Consider the following 17,951-nt stretch of genomic DNA (forward strand, 5'->3'; position numbering starts at 1 on the left):
CAAATGGAACTCACGCAGGCATTTCCTTCGAATGAAGGAAGGCATATGATAATTTTTAAATAACAACCAATTAAAAAAATAGAAGCTCAGGTCATATCCATCAGTATAGACAGAAAACACAGAAAAAGTTCCTCTCCCACCTTCCCCCTGATACACCAACACTCATAAAGACAATGCCATAAAAAGGGAAATGGGTGATGGGTTAGTAGAGGGCAGTTTCACCACCCAGAGATACAGGTGTGCAAAATAGAAATTAAATTATAAAAATGTAGAATTCTGGGGCATCTGGGTGGCTCAGTCGGTTCATCATCTGCCTTCGGCTCAGGTCATGATCTCAGGGTCCTGGGATCAAGCCCCACATCAAGTTCCCTGCTCAATGGGAGTCTGCTTCTCCCTCTCCCGGATAAATACAATCTTTAAAAAAAATGTAGAATTCTTATCACTTTTGCAAATCTGTATTTGAGAAATGACGGTCATACCTGCTTACAAGCTTAATGAATGAATGAATATAGAACTTAATGCAAATAATGAGGGGGCTAACTTTTTGAGGATCAGGGACTTTTTTTTTTTAAGATTTTATTCATCTGTTTGAGAGAGCGTGCGCGCACGCATGCACATGAACAAGGGGGAGGGGAGAAGGAGAGGGAGAAGCAGAATCCCCACTGAGCAAGGAACTGAGGTGGACGTGAGGCTTGTGGGGCTCGATAAACCCCGAGACCATGACCTGAGCCAAGTGAAATCAAGAGTTGGTCGCTTAACCAACTGAGCCACCCAGGCACCCCTCCAAAAGCCATTTTGAAAATAAAATGTGTTAGTTCATTATAAAATGAGATATTTATATAATATTTTACTTTTTGTCCTGTATTTTTGTACTGCCTTGTTTACATGCTCCACAGCAACACCATCAAATACAACTTTCTGTGATGCCCTAAGTGTTCTCCATCGGTGCTGCTCAAGGAGGGTACCATTAGCCACAGGTGGGCACTGAGTACTTGAAATGGAACAAGGAAACTCAAGTTTGACAGTATTTCATTTCAATCAATGTGAATTCAAATAACCCCATGTGGCCAGTGGCCACCTCCCTGGAAGTACAGCTCTGATGAATAAGTGTGCTTTCATTTTCCATTTGTTTCACAGAGGGCTTTCACCTTTTCTTTACAACCTTGCTCAAGGTCATCTCAGAGACCTGCCGCGTGCTTCCGCAGACTGCTCTGCAATTCAGAGCTTCTCCACTAAACAGAGAGCACTCCAGTACTGACTTCCCTTGGTATACTGGAATCTACATAAAAATGGGACAATGGCTTACTAAACTCTGCCGTCTCAGCATCCGGCAAAGGGCATGACCCGTGGCAGGTTCTCATTACATTTTTGTGAAATGAATGAACAGAAAGGAGCTATCAGTAGCTGATTATACAGGGAAGTTCTAAGCGAAAATTTCACGTTTGTGGAAAACTATCCTTTCGCCTGCCATCTATTTTCTTATTCAGACGCATAAAAGCCATTCCTACCTTACTGAAATCCTAGCTAAGCAGCAGAGGTGGTGTTTCTGCTAAAGTAATTCCAAGGGTGTCTGATCAGATAAGCCATATGGCAACCTTGCAATTTACAGCTGCAACCCGTCTGCTCGCTCACCCTCAGAGATGGCTGGTTATGAAGCAGGAGAGCAAACGCTCGCTCCATCGCGCTGCAAACCTAAAAGCAACACCAAACGCAGAATACTCACCATCACCAACATCAAAGTCCTTGAATGCCAGCTCTGAGCCCGAATCGTCAAGAAGGATTTCACCATTCAGCGTGAACATCATGGTGTGCTCTGTCATATCTACCATGCACCCCACAACGTCGCCCGCTTGCCAAGAGCGCCCGTAGTGTTCGTTACCCTGGTGCCACCGCTGGGCCTAGGGACAGAAGAGTCACCTGTCACAGGAAAAGCCAGGAGAACAGGACCCACCCACCCACCACTTCTGGCATGACTCCCAGTAGCTCCCTCTATGAACGCAGCAGGAGGAGGGGTTCAGGTCAACGCAAGCACCAGTGTGACCTGATGCCCTGGCTGACGGGCCGTTGCCTGGGAATTCCGAATGCCTCATACTAACATCGTATGTTATTGAATCTTGAGGAAAGACCCCAAGGCTATTTCATTATTTTGAGAAATGATTAATTTAAAAATCTAACCCAAAATATTTTCTATTAAAAAAAAAACCTCTAAGTCTTTAGAAATTAATTTTTCTCACTAAAACAAATACTACCCAGGATATGGGTTGTTTTTCTCTATTCCCCAAAATACAAAGAACGAAGCTGAGCATTTATCATTGAAAATGACATTCTAATTTTCATCTATTTCAAAATAAAATCCCATTCGTTGAAACCAAGGGCACTGATCCATCAACAAAATAGAAATCTTGAAGCATTTCAATATATACTAAAACCGAAAAAGCTTCAAATCAAACCTAAAAATATTCTTAAGATATTTACTGAAATAATGAACCAAAAATTAAATATATACTCCAACAATGTCTTTTATACATAGGTGAAATCCCATATTACAAATACATCTCAAACATAGTTTTGATAATGTGACTGCTGGATCTCTAAGCTTATTCCACTGATTTATGGGTACAAAATTAGTTATATTATTTTGTCAAATAAATATTTTCATTTTTCCGCTTAAGAATCGCCTCCACTGTGAATTGATAGGTAAGGGGGTACAGTCACCAATGCAAAGCAATGGTAGGATTATTCCCGAGCACAACCCATTGTACTTTTAAAGAAAAATCTATTCCAGTGAATTAGGTAACAAAGATGTTAAATCTTCCACATGATGTAAAAAGCAGGTTCAGGAAATGTGGTGTTTCAGAACGAAGTGGGTCAGCTGTTCTAGAAGAGACAATATTAACTTCTAGCCAGAAATGCTCCCCTCACATGCAGCCCTCAGGATCCAAATGTCAAATCTCCTCATGATTGTTTAGGTATTGTAATTTTCTTTTTGTAATTAAAAATAACTTTTCCCCTTCATATGAGAAGGAATGTAAATTCACAAAAATAAGAAAAATAAGATAGAGGAATAAAATATAATTTTATCAATCAAAAATGGCTATCATTATCCTACTGTAGCTAGTCATATACACATATTTTTTATTTTAAAATATTTTATACGATAAAATAATTTTTAAATATTTATATAATGTCCAAGAAAATGATAAAACAAGCACCTGACCAGCTTCCATCCACCTTAAGAAAAGCTACTAATAATATTGAAAATGAAAACTTTTTGTGATTTTAAACAACATTGTCTTCAGCATTCTCACAGCTATTAAATGTGCATACCTATCATTTACTATTGCTTGAGGATAAGTCCTTCTGTGGAATTGCTATGTTAAAGCCTATGCATTTTTAATCAGCATATGCATTTTTAACACTCCTGACAGACAAAGATGATTCCTTTTTTTTGGATAACAATGGAGAAGTAATGTTTCACTTCTTGAATTTAACTGTGGGGGAGGGGAGAATGTTTTGAGATCACAAGGACTAGAGTTTCCCCAGGAACTATTTTTCCCGGGGTTTGTGCTCCAGAAAGTCCTCATTTTCCTGCCCTCCCCAAAGGAGCGACAGCAGGGAAGGCACACCCAGGGGTACTGCCCCGGGTCATGGCAGTCTACAAAATCAGGAGCCTACAAACTTGGGCATCTGGGGCTCAGCCAAGTCCACTCACCTTGAAGCCATCAAAAGCAAAGGCACGTTCGTCTGAGCCAAGCTCTTGATCAGGTTGACAGCCGGGCCTGCTCCAGCCAACCCTCATGTCGCCAGCAGTGACGGCCTCGAACTCAAAATACCACCTTCCTGCCTTGACAGCATAGGTCTTTTCGGCGCGGAAGATTCGGAACCTCTCCCCGGTGCCGCTGCACACTTCGGCTCTGGCCCCTGTGAAGGCAAAGAGATCCTGGGCATCACCAGATGGGAAACTGAAGGCGGGGAGAACGACCGGTAACATCTGCAATTAAACTTACAGGGATGATGGTAACCATACCGTCTTTCTTACCGGGGCTCACATTTTATGAACTGTTTTCATACAGATAATCAGCCCCCATCCCACGGAACCAGCTTGGAGAAAGGGAAGCACAAGGGCTTCCCCTGGAGAGACTGGTCATCAGACTTCAGTCACGTTGCAAGGGTGGGCAAGGCTTCCTCCATAAGTCCTTGGTTCAGGAGGGAACTAAGTGCAGGAAAAAGCCTCCCAGCCTCTTGGGGTTTGGCAGTGGAATCTGAGGTGAACTCAAGGGCATGGACGGAGAGAAGCCAATAAAAGAGATCTGAACTGTTCTGCCCAAGATATGAATAAATATTTGTGGGTGAGAGAGAAGAAGGAAGAAGCAGCCAGAAGGTGAGGAGGAGAGAGAAAGCAACAAGGTAAAGAGATGAAAAGCAGAGGGTAACCAGTGACAAATTTCCCAGACAGGATGGCTAAAGGAAAAACTTTACTAATATCTCACTCCTTCACCGTAATGTGCTACACACACAAATGTTGTGCTTAAGTTTCGAGGGAGAAAGAAAAGTGTCACTCCAACATCAAGGACCAGTATGGTGCAAAGGGAGGGGGGAGAATATATATATATATATATATATATATATATATATGTATTTGTAAAAATAAGATGCATATGGATTGAAAATGCCAGGAGTACAAAGCCTCAGACCAAGGGGCCTGGAGCCAGGACAGCCATGAGAACATAAGCCCCTAGGTAATCACAGGGCATGGAGACAAGGGTCCACTGAGCTGACAGGTCAAAAAGGATATACCGTCAGCTCAGCTAAGATCTGGGTTAGACAGAAGAGAACACTGAAGTGACGTTGACCCAAGTCACACAATGCCCAGATGGAAGAATTCCAGAGCTGCCTAATGCTGCAGCCCCTGTTCTTTCCACTCCTCCTCCCATGGCAGACACAGAATCAACAGGTGCTCGTTAAGTATTAGTTCTCACGTGATCTCATTTTAGGAGCTGGGAAAGATCTTACAAGTAATAGAAGTTGTATAACTTTACCACTGATTTGATATGAACAAACAAGGACTATGAAAATAATCCAAATAAGCTTTCAAGGGTGCCAACAAACACACAGCCAGATCACCTACTGAAGATTTAGACTGGCATAAAGAAACAACAGACTAAGGTGTTTCTATTGATTGCAGGACATACAGGTGAACTGTATCTTTTGAAAATCTTTCAAAAGCTGGGTTAAGCTTCTGAATAGGCAACACTTTGTTGTTCCATCTCCCTCCCCCCCCATACACACCCATACACACCCCTAATCACCTAGTCTGCTCCAAGCACCTGTCATGTCTCCAGCAGGGACAGCCTCAAATTCAAAATGCCACCTTGCACGCATGCTCACACACACACACACACACACACACACACACACACACACACATACACACACAGATTCACATCATGCAATACATGCAAAGAGCTTGCTGAAAAATAAATATGTTAATAGAGTTTAAACATAAGACATTTATAATAGTATATGGAGAACGCTGTGTGTATGAAATCCTCTGAAGAGGAAAAAGTTTGGTTCTAATACATTCAGGTTGGGGGTGGACGACAGGAGCCTGAATGGGAAACATCTCTATGGTGAAGGATAAAAAACTCTCATGTCTGTTACTTAGTAACAATGATTTTTTAGAGATAGGAAAGCAAACTGCTTTTTGAGGAAAAAAATATTATCAGATTTTATGATACTTCGAGGCAGTTACTGCTATTAAGAAAATAGTCTTGGGGGGAGCCTGGCTGGCTGTCGGTAGAGCACGCAATGCTTGATCCCAACATTATGAGTTCAAGCCTCACATTGGGTGTGGAGCCTACTTAAAAAAAAAAAATTCTAAATAGTGCAGTAAAAAAAAACAGAAGTCAAATTTTCAGATGTAGTATTTCCGGAAGTACCAGCACACTGATCCATTACTTCCTTAAGTCATGGTTGCAACCTTCCCTGAACTAATCTAAGGCATACAGAATATGAACCGTGATCCACATGGACATTTGGAACTTACTTTTCATGAAAGAAAAAAGCTCCCATGTAGTTATCCATATTTTTAATTATGTCAACATTTGCAGGTAAAATCGTATACCATATTCCAGCATGCACTAATAAATTAAACTCCCAATTTTCTAAGGATAAAATATTCTGTTCTTTAAAAAACTGAAATACTAAAAAACTCACAGGTTCTTTTCTCCCTTTTTATGTTTTCAGGCCATTGGACCCCACTCCCATACACAGTGTTTTCAAGGAAAGCAAACAAATTTTCATATGAGCTTAAATCAAATATGTTGGAAGGCAAGTTTGGTATAAAAATGTAACAGATCATTTCTGTAAAAGCCACTACAAACTTTTATTGGTAATAAGATTTACCATGAATCATCTCTATACACTGATAATGAAAATAGGGGGCAGCATATGGAAAATGTGTGGGAATCACAGGTGACAATGCAGAATTTCTTGGTCCTGGTATTTTTTTCCTGACCTTAGCTTCCACATGATTCTTCCACTCATCGATCAGACTCGCCCTGAACTGGAAACACACATGCTATTCACAGACACCATTATGCAAGGGACTTGTAACCTCCACGGATCTGCCTCCAAATGTCTGTATGATTCATAGCTCCTACTCTGTATTTTTTACATTTAGTTTAGGGCACCAGAAGCAACAGTTCAACATTCTATTTCTTGATAAAATACTAATATTAAACGGAAATCTGAATCTATAGAAGTTAAAAAAAGAAAGATCCCAGGCAACCTGTCACAATTTCTTTTGCATACCCTGTAGCATCCATCAGCTGGACACAGAGTAGGTGCTCTTTCAGTACCTAGGAGATTGAATCTAGGAACAAAGACTTTCCTGAGCCCGGACACAGGAGCTCCGGCAAATACCTAATGGGCAGTGTTAGTCTCAAAGTCATAGAGCTCTCCCCCAAATATGTAATTCTTATGCCTTCCTTAATTTTAAACACTATACATTCATAGAAGTTTGGTAAGTGATTCTAACTCATGTAAGTATGTATAAATGTTATAATGAACATAATAATAATTGACATTAAAAAAAAAGAGCCATTAGCAGATGTATTCCCAGTGAATTTTATCAAGGATGTTGATACTCAAAGAAGAAATTCAGGAATTATGCCTTTAGCAAACCACCTCAAGATAAATGGTAAGGCCTGATAAAATCCTGTGTTCCCGGGGCCCCAGGGATCCCAGCACAAAGAGGGCAGACGCCAATGACTAACCAAATGGGACCTAAAGCGTCCATACATGCTGCACTCCAAACCCTACTTTTAAAAGATACTTACCACTAGGGGGCAGTCAAGATCTAATTATGTATTAAAAATGTAAGTTACTTAAATTAAGCTATGAAGGAAGGCAAGCTAGTATCTTTAAAATTTTATACATACCTAAAAATTTTTTTACACATATCTAAAATTCTTCAGGTGTGTTTACACAACAATTATTAAAATTATTGATACTAACCAGTTATCCTTTCAACTTCCTGGTATTATTTCTAATCAAACAATTCAAACCTTGATAAAACCTTGAGATAAGAATACCTTACCTACTTTTTCAAATGTCTTAAAGTGTTAGTTAGAACAATACTCCAAAGATAGTACGTTTCATATACTGAGTTCATATTCAGTGTGTATTATATAAGCATTTTGCTGATGAATAGAAAATAAGTTATAACCTACATTTAAGTACGTAGAGTTATATTCAATTTTATCAAAATTTTTATGTCCTTAACTTTTTTTTTAATGTCAGCAAGGGCAGCAGAGACAATTGTGTTTTTAATCTTATCTCAGTGATCACCAGATTTATTTTGCTTTATTCCATAAAATCTCTCACATCTCTCTTTCAATTTCCATGTTCACCATTTTTGTTCTGAAAATCGCAAATTCTCCAAAGCCTCCCAACTGGTCTCTCTATCTCCGAGCACTCTCCCCCTCCAATCTGTTCCTTCCCACTGTTGCCATAGTTTTATTGCTATTGTAAACTGTGATCACACATCGAGCTTTTGCTTTAAAACTTCCTGGGGCTAGAATTCCTTATCCACATTTCTTAGCTAGGCTTTCAAGCTATTCCATATTTTGTCCTAATCCTTCCCCTTCAACCAGTCGTGTTTTCTCCCCACTTGTAGCTCATAATTTAGCCCAACTAGACTACCAATCACCCCTCAACTCCTTCTATACTTCATTACATCAGATATACTTTCCCTCTGGCAGAAATGCTCTGCCTCAAATACTCTCTACTTGACATTTTTGATCCCTTCAACACCTAACTCAGACGTCGTTTTCTCCCCTTATTGATTCCTTCAATTAGAAAATAAATCTTTCTTATGTAGTTTCCATAAAGAACAGTCAAATCCCTACTACGAGGTAGGCACTCTATTGTATACGGGGACACACTGGTGGACAAGAAACAGGATCTCAGCCTTCACGGTGGGGTATACTACACTAGCCTGTCTATTGCCCATGGAACTTCGGTGACACCACCTCGCCAACCAACAATCAATGGTTCTCTCGACATGATTCTCTCGACATGGTTCTTCCCAACTTTCAGATACCATGCCATCCTCTCATCACCACTTTTTCTTCCTAGTTTCCTCATTTCCTGCACAAACACATTCACTCCTTGAACACATTAGCTTCCCTTATCTAAATAGCCTTCGGTGTCTTCTGCCCTATTTCTCTTCTCTTTAGTTGCTGTCAACCCCAACCTTTGCCTGATTTCAAGTACTTCATTGTCCTCAACATCTCTACTTGCTCTGCTGACCTTGCTGGAAAGCACATGCACACGACAGATTGGCACTGCCACTAGACTGACTCATAGTCTCCAATCTCGATGGGACCATTAATGTTTCTCTGCAATCTTTTTATCTGTTCGCAACGAGCTCTCTGTTACATCCCACAAAACAGCTATTTCTAGTTTTTATTGCTGAGTGTCATCAGCAGGAGAGTAGAGACCTCCAAAAATCCTCTTTCATAAAACCAAGGAGGACACTGGAAAAAACTGTCAAAATCAACTTTTTCAGAGCTCTGGAAATTAGCCACAGTCTGGCAACAAGCTGGGACATGTTATTTGATCAAAGTGGATGAATGTTTGCAAGGACAGCAGGCTTACTGGGGTTTTCACTTGCTTTGCTGCTAGCCCCTTCTTCCCAGCTACATGGCACAATGAAAACCAACAGCCTCTCAATTACGGTGAAAATCACCAACCTAGACACCCCGAGAGGGGAACAGAATGGAGTCAGAATTCCTCCAAAGCCCAATTCACAGATAACTATCATTATTTTTCCCTTAATGGTAGTTCCTTGGAAAATCCCATCTGCAAGGCTTCTCTCTATTTGACCTTTGTTTTGCCCAGTGCAAACAATCATTTCCCCAAGGGCATTTGTTGACAATAATCAGAGGCAATTTTTTAACAGTGCAGCTGTCTGAGGCAGCAGTAATAGTGAGGCAAACATCAAGATGACCAAAAATTTAAAAAGAATAGCTGAGGAATGACATGTCCATAGCAGGTTGTGAAAAGTTCCAGTGTAATCCTGGCAATCCAGAATGCAATGCTCATGTCCAGGCCTGTGTGTGTTTATGTGTGTGTGTGTGTGTGTGTTCAGGAAAGACCCGAGAAGTCCATAAGTTCTCAACGCTGGGATACCTTAAGGCTCCGCACAGGCAGTAAGTGAAGGCTAAAGTGAGGACTGCCTGCTGGTATGTTGGAGGCATGTCCCAACAGGCACAAAAAGCCCCTCTCTCAACAAAGACTGGGAGACTTGAAAGTGCCAGACATTTAGGGAAGTCTCTGCCCAAACCCTAACTGACTATAAGGCTAATGAAACTTTCATTAGAGACTCCAGGGGCCACACATAAAAAAGAAAAAAAAAGTGTGCAAAACTAGTTAAGAAAGTCATTAAACAAATGATGACAATTACAACAAGCATAATAACAAAACACGGGTGAGGGGAGATTCCAGAGATGGCATATTATATTATTTAAAATATCTGGTTTTCAACAAAAATAGTGAGACATGCAAGGAGACAATAAAGTATGTCTCCTACAGGGGAAAATATGAGTCAGAAATCGCCCCTGACTTATTAGACAAAGGTTTTTAATTAGCTATTTTAAATGTGTTCAAAGAACTAAAATAAACCATGTCTAAAGAACAAAAGGAATGTATGAGAATGATGTCTCGCCAAATAGAGAATATCAATAAAGAGACTGAGATTATAAAAAAGAACCAAACAAATTCTGGAAAAATACAATAACCAAAAATAAAAATCCACTAGAGGGGCTCACCTGTAGGTTTAAACGAGCAAAAGACAGAGTCAATGAACCTGAGGATAGAGCCACTGAAATTATCAAGTATGAAAAATGGGGGAAAAAAGGAATGAAAAAATAAACAGCCTCAGAGGCCTGTGGGACACAATCAAGTGTGCCAACATACACATAATGGACATCTCAGCAGGAGAAGAGAGGAAACGGGTAGAAAGAATATTTAAAGAAACAATGACCACTCTCCAAATGTGATGACAAACATTCACTTACAGTTCCAAGAAGCTCAACAAAATCCAAGTAGGGCAAACTCAAAGAAATCCACACTGGACGCATTATAATCAAACTACTGAAGGACAAAGAATCTTGAAAGGACCAGGAGAGAAGCAACACAACCCATCCAAGGATCTTCAATAAGACTAACAGCCAGTGTCTCATCAGAAAACACGGGGGGCCTGAAGGCAGTGGGAGGACATATACATAGTGCTGGAGGCAAAAAAAACAAAAGCCAACCTAGAATGCTACATTTGGCAAATCTTCATTGTTCTCTTCAAGGCTTCCAACACAGGCCAGCCCTCTCCCGCTCTGCCCCCTTAGCAAATGAGCTCATTTTATATTTCAACAGAAAATAGGACCCATGTAGCAAGAATTCTGTGCTTTGTCCTGACTTTCCATGAACACAGGTTTCAACATTTCCTTCAATCCTTACCTCTTTCCCACCAAATTTAGGGGAGCAGGTGTTCTCCCTATTATATTAGGCCAGTCCCTTCATCCATGCTCTGAATTCAGCCCTCACCCTCTCAGACATTATACTTCATCCAGCTCCTTTCCTTTATCTTCAACCTCCTGCTTGCTGCTGGTTCTTTCCCTTAGCATAAAAAATGTCCAAAGTCTCCCATTAAAAAATAAGTTAATAAATAAAATCGTTAACCCTTTCTTCCTCTCTAGCAGACAGCCTCAGCTTTATACTTACAAATGGAACTGAGTCTGTCCAGTGTCTCACAAGCATTTCAAACTCAACATGTTTATTTTACTCTTATTATTATTTTTTTTTAGAGAGGAAGAGAGAGAGAGAGGATAGGGGAAGGACAGAGGGAGAAGGAGAATCTTAAGCAGGCTCCATGTAGAGCACAACTCTGAGATCATGACCTGAGCTGAAATCAAGACTCAGACCCTTGACTGACTGAGCCACTCAGGCGCCCCAAACTCAACATGTTTAAAGTCAAACTTGGAATCTCCCCAATATCCCATCTCTCTCTGCTCTGACCCCTGTGTTCCGTGTGAATGTGGATGTACTTAACATCTACCAAGCCAGAAACCATCCCTGACACCCCCTTTGTCCTTCTGCTGATTCTACTTCTAAATGTCAAATGATTCTGTCCTGTCTGCTCTGTGCACAGTACTGCCTAAGCTCGGGGCTTCAACACTCCTCATCTACACTTCTTTTATAGCTTCCGAACTGTTGTCCTCACCTCCACTTATGTTCACATTCAACCCATTCTCCCAAGAGTCATTAGATTATTTTTTTTAAATAGAGAAACCTTTATTTTTTTCCCCAATCTCTGCCTCCTCTACTTCATTACCTGCCACTTCTCAAACTCTACATTTAGCCACACAAAGCTGAAATCCCCATGTGCAAGGCTCCCTTGTGTCTCCAAGCTTTTAGACATACCATTCTCTTGGAATACATGGAACCTGGGTGATTCCTATTCATCCTTCTAAATTTTACCCTAGCTTTACCTACTTTAAAGTAGGTAAAGTAGGTGGTTTTAAAACATGTCTGCAAATGTTTTGTCACAGTGCCTTTCAAAAACTGTGGGCTTGAGTGTGGCTGCTTTACTGACTCACTTGTAACAAACAGAATATGATAGAAGTAATTGTAATGGGCATCGATGTCTCCCCTTCACGCTATCTCTTATTCACACTAGGGGAAGTCAGCTGCTATGTGAAGGCACTCAAGCATCTCTGAGGTGGTCTACTGGCAAGGAACTTAGGCCTCTTGCTAACAGCCAGAGAGAAACTGAATCCTTTGGCCAACAATTATGCAATGAGCTCTCCTAGAAGCAAATCCTCCAGCCCCACTGAAGTCTTCAGATGCCCATTTCCCTGACCAACTTAACAGCAACCTCAAGAGAGACCATGATCCAGAACTACCTGACTAAGCCACTCTCAAATTCCAAAACACGGAAACTTTGAGATAACAAATGTTCATTAAATCATTAAGTTTTGGGGGAAATTTGTTCCACAGCAATAGATAACTAACACACTTCCTCTACGAAGACTGCTCTGACATCACCAAGCTGAGTTAAACCGTCTGCGCTGTGACACTTGAGCGTTAATGCTTATACCATTTAATAATGTTGAAAATTTAGTCTTTCTTCCTTGCCTCCCCTGAGAGCTATCTGTGGGCAAAAATGGCTTTACTCATTTTTGAATCCCCAGAACTAGGCATAGTAGATGTTCTATAACTATGTATTAACATCAAATGAAAATGAGGATGATTTGAAATATGGAAGTGACATGAAACCCAAACATGGATTTTATAACTATGAACTCTTTCCCTTTCTTCCTGAAATTCACATAAGCAATAAGAAAGTAGGTAACTGTAAGGTAGCCATACATTGCCTCACAAGGGTGCGAAGAAGACAAAATTATACACTGTAAATACTGTAAAATTATATGTCATAAGGATAACATCTTATGCAGTATCCAGGGAATAAGGTTATCCCTAAAAATGAATACATCAGATATAACTGACACAGTCTATGCCCTTGACTGATAATGTCTAAAATATAATCATCACTAGTTATTTTTTTCTGGCATATACTGCACATTTCCTTATACAGGGTAAAATGCACACCCTTTCTTCAATATCAACCCTAATTTTTTTAACAGTGCATTTCTTTTGTTTGCTTGAATGGGTAATGCAAATAGGGTATAAAATTAAACAGAAATGATATGCGGCAAAATGTAAATCTCCCCTCCCACAGCTGTCCGTCGGTTATCTAGCTATCCTTCCTGGAAGCAATCACTGTCACCATTGTTTTCTGTGTCTATCCAGAATCCGTCTGTGCATGTGCAAGCGTTCACATATACTCTTTGTTATAACTCAAATAGTACCATGCTCTTCGCAGAGTTCACAACTGTGCTATTAAACTTAATATGAAACACTTGAGATTGTTCCCTATCGGCATTTCACTGTATTTAACAGCTTCATAATATTCCATTGTATGAATGTACCATTGTATTTTTAACCAGCTCCGATACCAGAACGTTAGCTAATCTGGCTTTTTGTTTTACTTCTTGGGGTGTGTGTGTGTGTGTGTGTGTGTGTGTGTGTGTGTGTGTATGAGTATGTGTTGGGACCTCAAACAGAGACTACGCTATTCAGTTCACTCATATTATTCTGTTGGACTGTGTAAGTCTCCTCTATTGCTTTTTTTCCCCCTTTTTCTTAATCCTTGATCACAAAATACATTTTCTCACTCCTTTCTCCACCACTGATGTCATTCTAATATATGTGGTGTTTTTCCTTGGATAGTTTTGCATTTTTGTAAGCTGTAGAATACTTATAAATGATACTAATGGTATTACATTATACTCTATTCCATACTTCACTGCTTCTTAATTGCTGCATGCTCTATTTTTTAACATTTCTATTATTTTTATCTAATAATATTTCTCAGAAATAAACACATAGGATGCTTCCAGCTTTCATGATCATAAATAATGCTGTAATAAACACATTCCTACACACCCCTGACTGACCATACAGGACTGTTTCTACATCCAAGTGTATGTAGCATTTTCTGGGACATACTCATGGTTTCTATATAATACAAGCTTTTCACACATCAGCTTTGCCAAGTTATACTTTTAACAAAAACATATGGGGTTCCTATTGTGTCAAATCCTTGTCAACACTTGAGATCATATAGCTTTTTAATTATTTTAATTTGTTGGATATAAAGCTACAAATAATTACTTCATGTTGTATTTCTCTAACGATTGGGGAAATTTGAAATATCTTCATATATTTTTCAATCTATGATGTTTCCCTTACTATTCAGATATATTGCCTATTTGTCTTTTTTTTTTTATTAAGGTATAACTGACATGTGCCATTGTATTAGTTTCACATGTACAACATAACAATCTGATATTTGTATATATTGCAAAATGATCATTACAAGCCTAGTTAACAGTGCTATGTTATCATAGGTATTAATAAATGTTTATATGCCTGATATATCCAGTTGTTCATCAAAATTTACAATTAGTAGGTCACCTCAAAGAGGGCTCATGGGGCTGTGAAGCCAAGAGTTGTAACACTGACCAAAGACTGGAGTTCTCACTGGATGCCAGTCACTCAACAGTGCCATTTTCCTGAGGAAATGGGAGATGTAGCCACTCATAATTATGAAAATTGACTAATAATAATCCATGATTGGTAATGTGGGAGAATAAATAAATGTCTGAAAGTTGAACCAAAAAAAATACATTTAAGATCAATTCACTCTTTGAAAGATTTATAAAGTCAATAGATCCATAAGAAGACTGACCATGACAAAAAAAGAGAAACATAAACTGTCAACACCAAGAATAAAAAGAGGTGCCACTAGAGACCCTATGAACATCAAAAGGATCATAAGGGGGCATTAGAACAACTTTATGCCAGTAAATATGGCAATTTAAATGAAACGGACTTATTGAAAAAGTATGACTTATCAAAAGTGACATAAGAAGAAATAGAAAATCTAAATATCTTCCATAATTATTAAAGAAATTGAATTCATAATCAAATACATTTCCTAAAGATAAAACTATATGCCCAGTTTTAATGATAAATTCTATAAGACATTTAAGTAAGAATAAAAAACTAACCCAAAATCAGAAAACAGGGGGAACATTTCCTAACTTATATCATGAAGCCATTACTACTCTCATATCAATAACTGACAAAGAGATGTTGCAAGAAAAGGAAATTACATACCACTATTCCTTATGACATATATACAAAATTCCTTAACAAAATAGCAAATAGAATCCAGCTATATATAAAAAAGCATAATACACCATGACCAGGTAGAGTTATACCAGGAATGCAAACTCTAACATTAAAAAATCAATGTTATTCACAATATTAGAAGAATAAAGGAGAATAATATATAACCATCTCAATGAATGGCAAAAAAAAAATAAGTATCTGACAGACTTCAACATTCAACATCCCATTCATGATAAAAGCTCCCAACAAACTAGGAAGAAAAAGGAATTTCTTCACTGTGATAAAGGGCATCTAGACCTACAGTTAAGATCATATTTCCTAGTGAAACATTACGACTTTCTCCCTTAAGACTGGCAACAAGGCAGGATAACCTCTCTCACACCTTCTGTTAAACACTGTAAGTCTTTTCCTGTTCAATAAGTCAAAAGACAAAAAGGCATGATAATTATAAAGGAAAAAGTAAAAATTTTTTTGTGGGGAGAGGGGGGAGATATCATGGTTATGTAGGTAGAAAAACCTATATGCTTTACACACACAAAAAAAAGACAAAAAGAAAGAAAAAATGTAAGATGAATTCTGTCAGACCACAGGACGTAATAATAATATATACATGCTGTGTTTCTCATATTCACAGTAAACAACTGGAAGATGAAGTGAAATGAAAACTAATTTCATTTATCATATTTCCAAAATATCAGATACCTCTAAAAAATAATGGGCGAGACCTCCACTCTGAAAGTAGGAGACAAACTAAAGAGGACCAAAATAAATGGAAAGATAGGCCACATTCATGAACTGGTAGATTAAATATTGTTAAAATGTCAATTCTCCCCTAATTGACTGACAAAGTCCACTGTAATCTCACCAAAACCAAATTTACAAGTGGAATCTAAAATTCATAAAGAAATGCAAGGAAAAAAGGAGACTGAAAAACCTCTTAAAGAAAAAGTTAGAGGACCTACCCTACCTGATTTTAAGATTTGTTATAAGGTTACCATAATAAAGACAGTAGTGTGGTATTGACTTAAGGATAGACATACAGATCAATAGAACCCAATGGGCAATAGATACTTGACAAAGGTGCCACAGTAATTTAATGAGGAAAGGATAATTTGTTCCAATAAATGATGCCGAGACAGCTGGATATCTATCTGGACAAAAATGAATCTTGACCTTAGTCTTTCATCACAAACAAAACCCAACTCAAATTAGACTACAGACCTAAATGAAAAATAAAATAATATAACTTCTAGAAGAAAGCATAAGAGAAAATCTTTGTTTTCGCATAGGTAAAGATTTCTCAGGACATAAAATATACAACCATAAAGGGGAAAAAATCGTAAATGGACTTCATTAAAATTAAGAATGTTCTGCTCTCTGAAAGATTTCACTGAGAAAATGAAAGCACAACCCACAAACTGTGAGGAATTATTTCCAGTATCTGACATAGTCCTTATATCCAGAAAATTTGTGTGTGTGTGTGTGTGTGCGTATGTGTATAAAATATATACAATTACATATACTTACAATTCAATAAAAAGAAGACAAAACAACCGAATATTTTAAATGGATATAGATTTGAAAAAAATATATACCAATGGCCAAAAAGTACAAGAAAAAATTTCAACATTATTATTCACAAGAGGAATGAGAATTAAAACTGTAAGATCCCATTTTGCATCTACCAGAATGGTTAAAATCAGAAAGATTCACTACCAATTCTTGGCCAGAATGTGGGAGCAACTGGCACCCTCATACAATGTCATGGGAGTAACTTCACAGAACCATCTGGAATCTTCTTATAAAGACTATATCTGTCCCATGATTCATTAATTTTACTCCCTAGATATTTACCTAAAGAGAAATGAAAAGTCTAAGACTTCACAAAGTCTTTCTACAAGTGTTCATAGCAATTTTATTCATAATAGCCAAAACCTGGAAACAACCCAAATCTTCATCAACGGAAGCATGGATAAAAAAACTTAGTTTATTAGAAGAGAATACTATTCAGTAATTCTGTTACATCTTAGCTTAGAAGCCTTGTATTATGTATTTCCATTCCAGTGGTCATGTGGACTACAGACTCTTTAAGACAGGGATCCTGGTACCTTTCATACCTGGTAGCATCTGGTTCATAAGGGTCAACCAAATATTTGTTGCTATGAAACTGACCTCAAGATAAAATAAGGAGTTATATTATGATTATGAATATTACTGTTATCAAGGAAATATCTCATTTTATTTGAGCAAATGTAAGGGTTCAGTATCTAGTAAGAGCTATTAAATGTTAACTACATACTGAATCAACTGCACGGATTGAACTCTGGAGTCAGAATGCCTGGGGATGGAATTCTGCATATACAACCGAGTGAATGGAAAGGCAGGGAAGTCTCTGAATGTCAGGTTCCTAATCTGTAAACTGAGCATACTGCATGGACCACCCCCACAGGGTTACTACTGCGATGATTATGTAATTGTAAAGGTCTTAGAAACACTTGCTGCACACGAAAGCACTACATAAACGTTAGCTATTATTACTACTTACAGCCTGGATTTCTATGCACAGGTACAACACTGAAAATACTAGTCCTTAGAGAATATTTAGGATACATTTTTAAAAACTTTCTATCAAA

The 17,951-nt window shown here is 38.5% G+C and overlaps 1 protein-coding gene across 3 annotated transcripts in view; it reads right to left on the minus strand.

Moving 5' to 3' along the window:
* RYR2 (ryanodine receptor 2) overlaps nt 1–17,951 on the minus strand; it is a 718,243-nt gene that overhangs the window by 239,224 nt on the left and 461,068 nt on the right. For all 3 annotated transcript variants that reach the window (XM_087863178.1, XM_087863177.1, XM_087863176.1), the window contains 2 exons: nt 3,713–3,921; nt 1,724–1,898 (listed from right to left, as the gene is read on the minus strand). In XM_087863178.1, coding sequence (XP_087719304.1) covers nt 1,724–1,898; nt 3,713–3,921 — 384 coding nt within the window. The remainder of the gene's footprint in view (nt 1–1,723; nt 1,899–3,712; nt 3,922–17,951) is intronic.

Source organism: Ursus americanus, chromosome 6 (assembly GCF_024610735.1).
Source record: "Ursus americanus isolate L20-20 chromosome 6, mUrsAme1.1.p, whole genome shotgun sequence".
NCBI classification, from domain to species: domain Eukaryota; kingdom Metazoa; phylum Chordata; class Mammalia; order Carnivora; family Ursidae; genus Ursus; species Ursus americanus.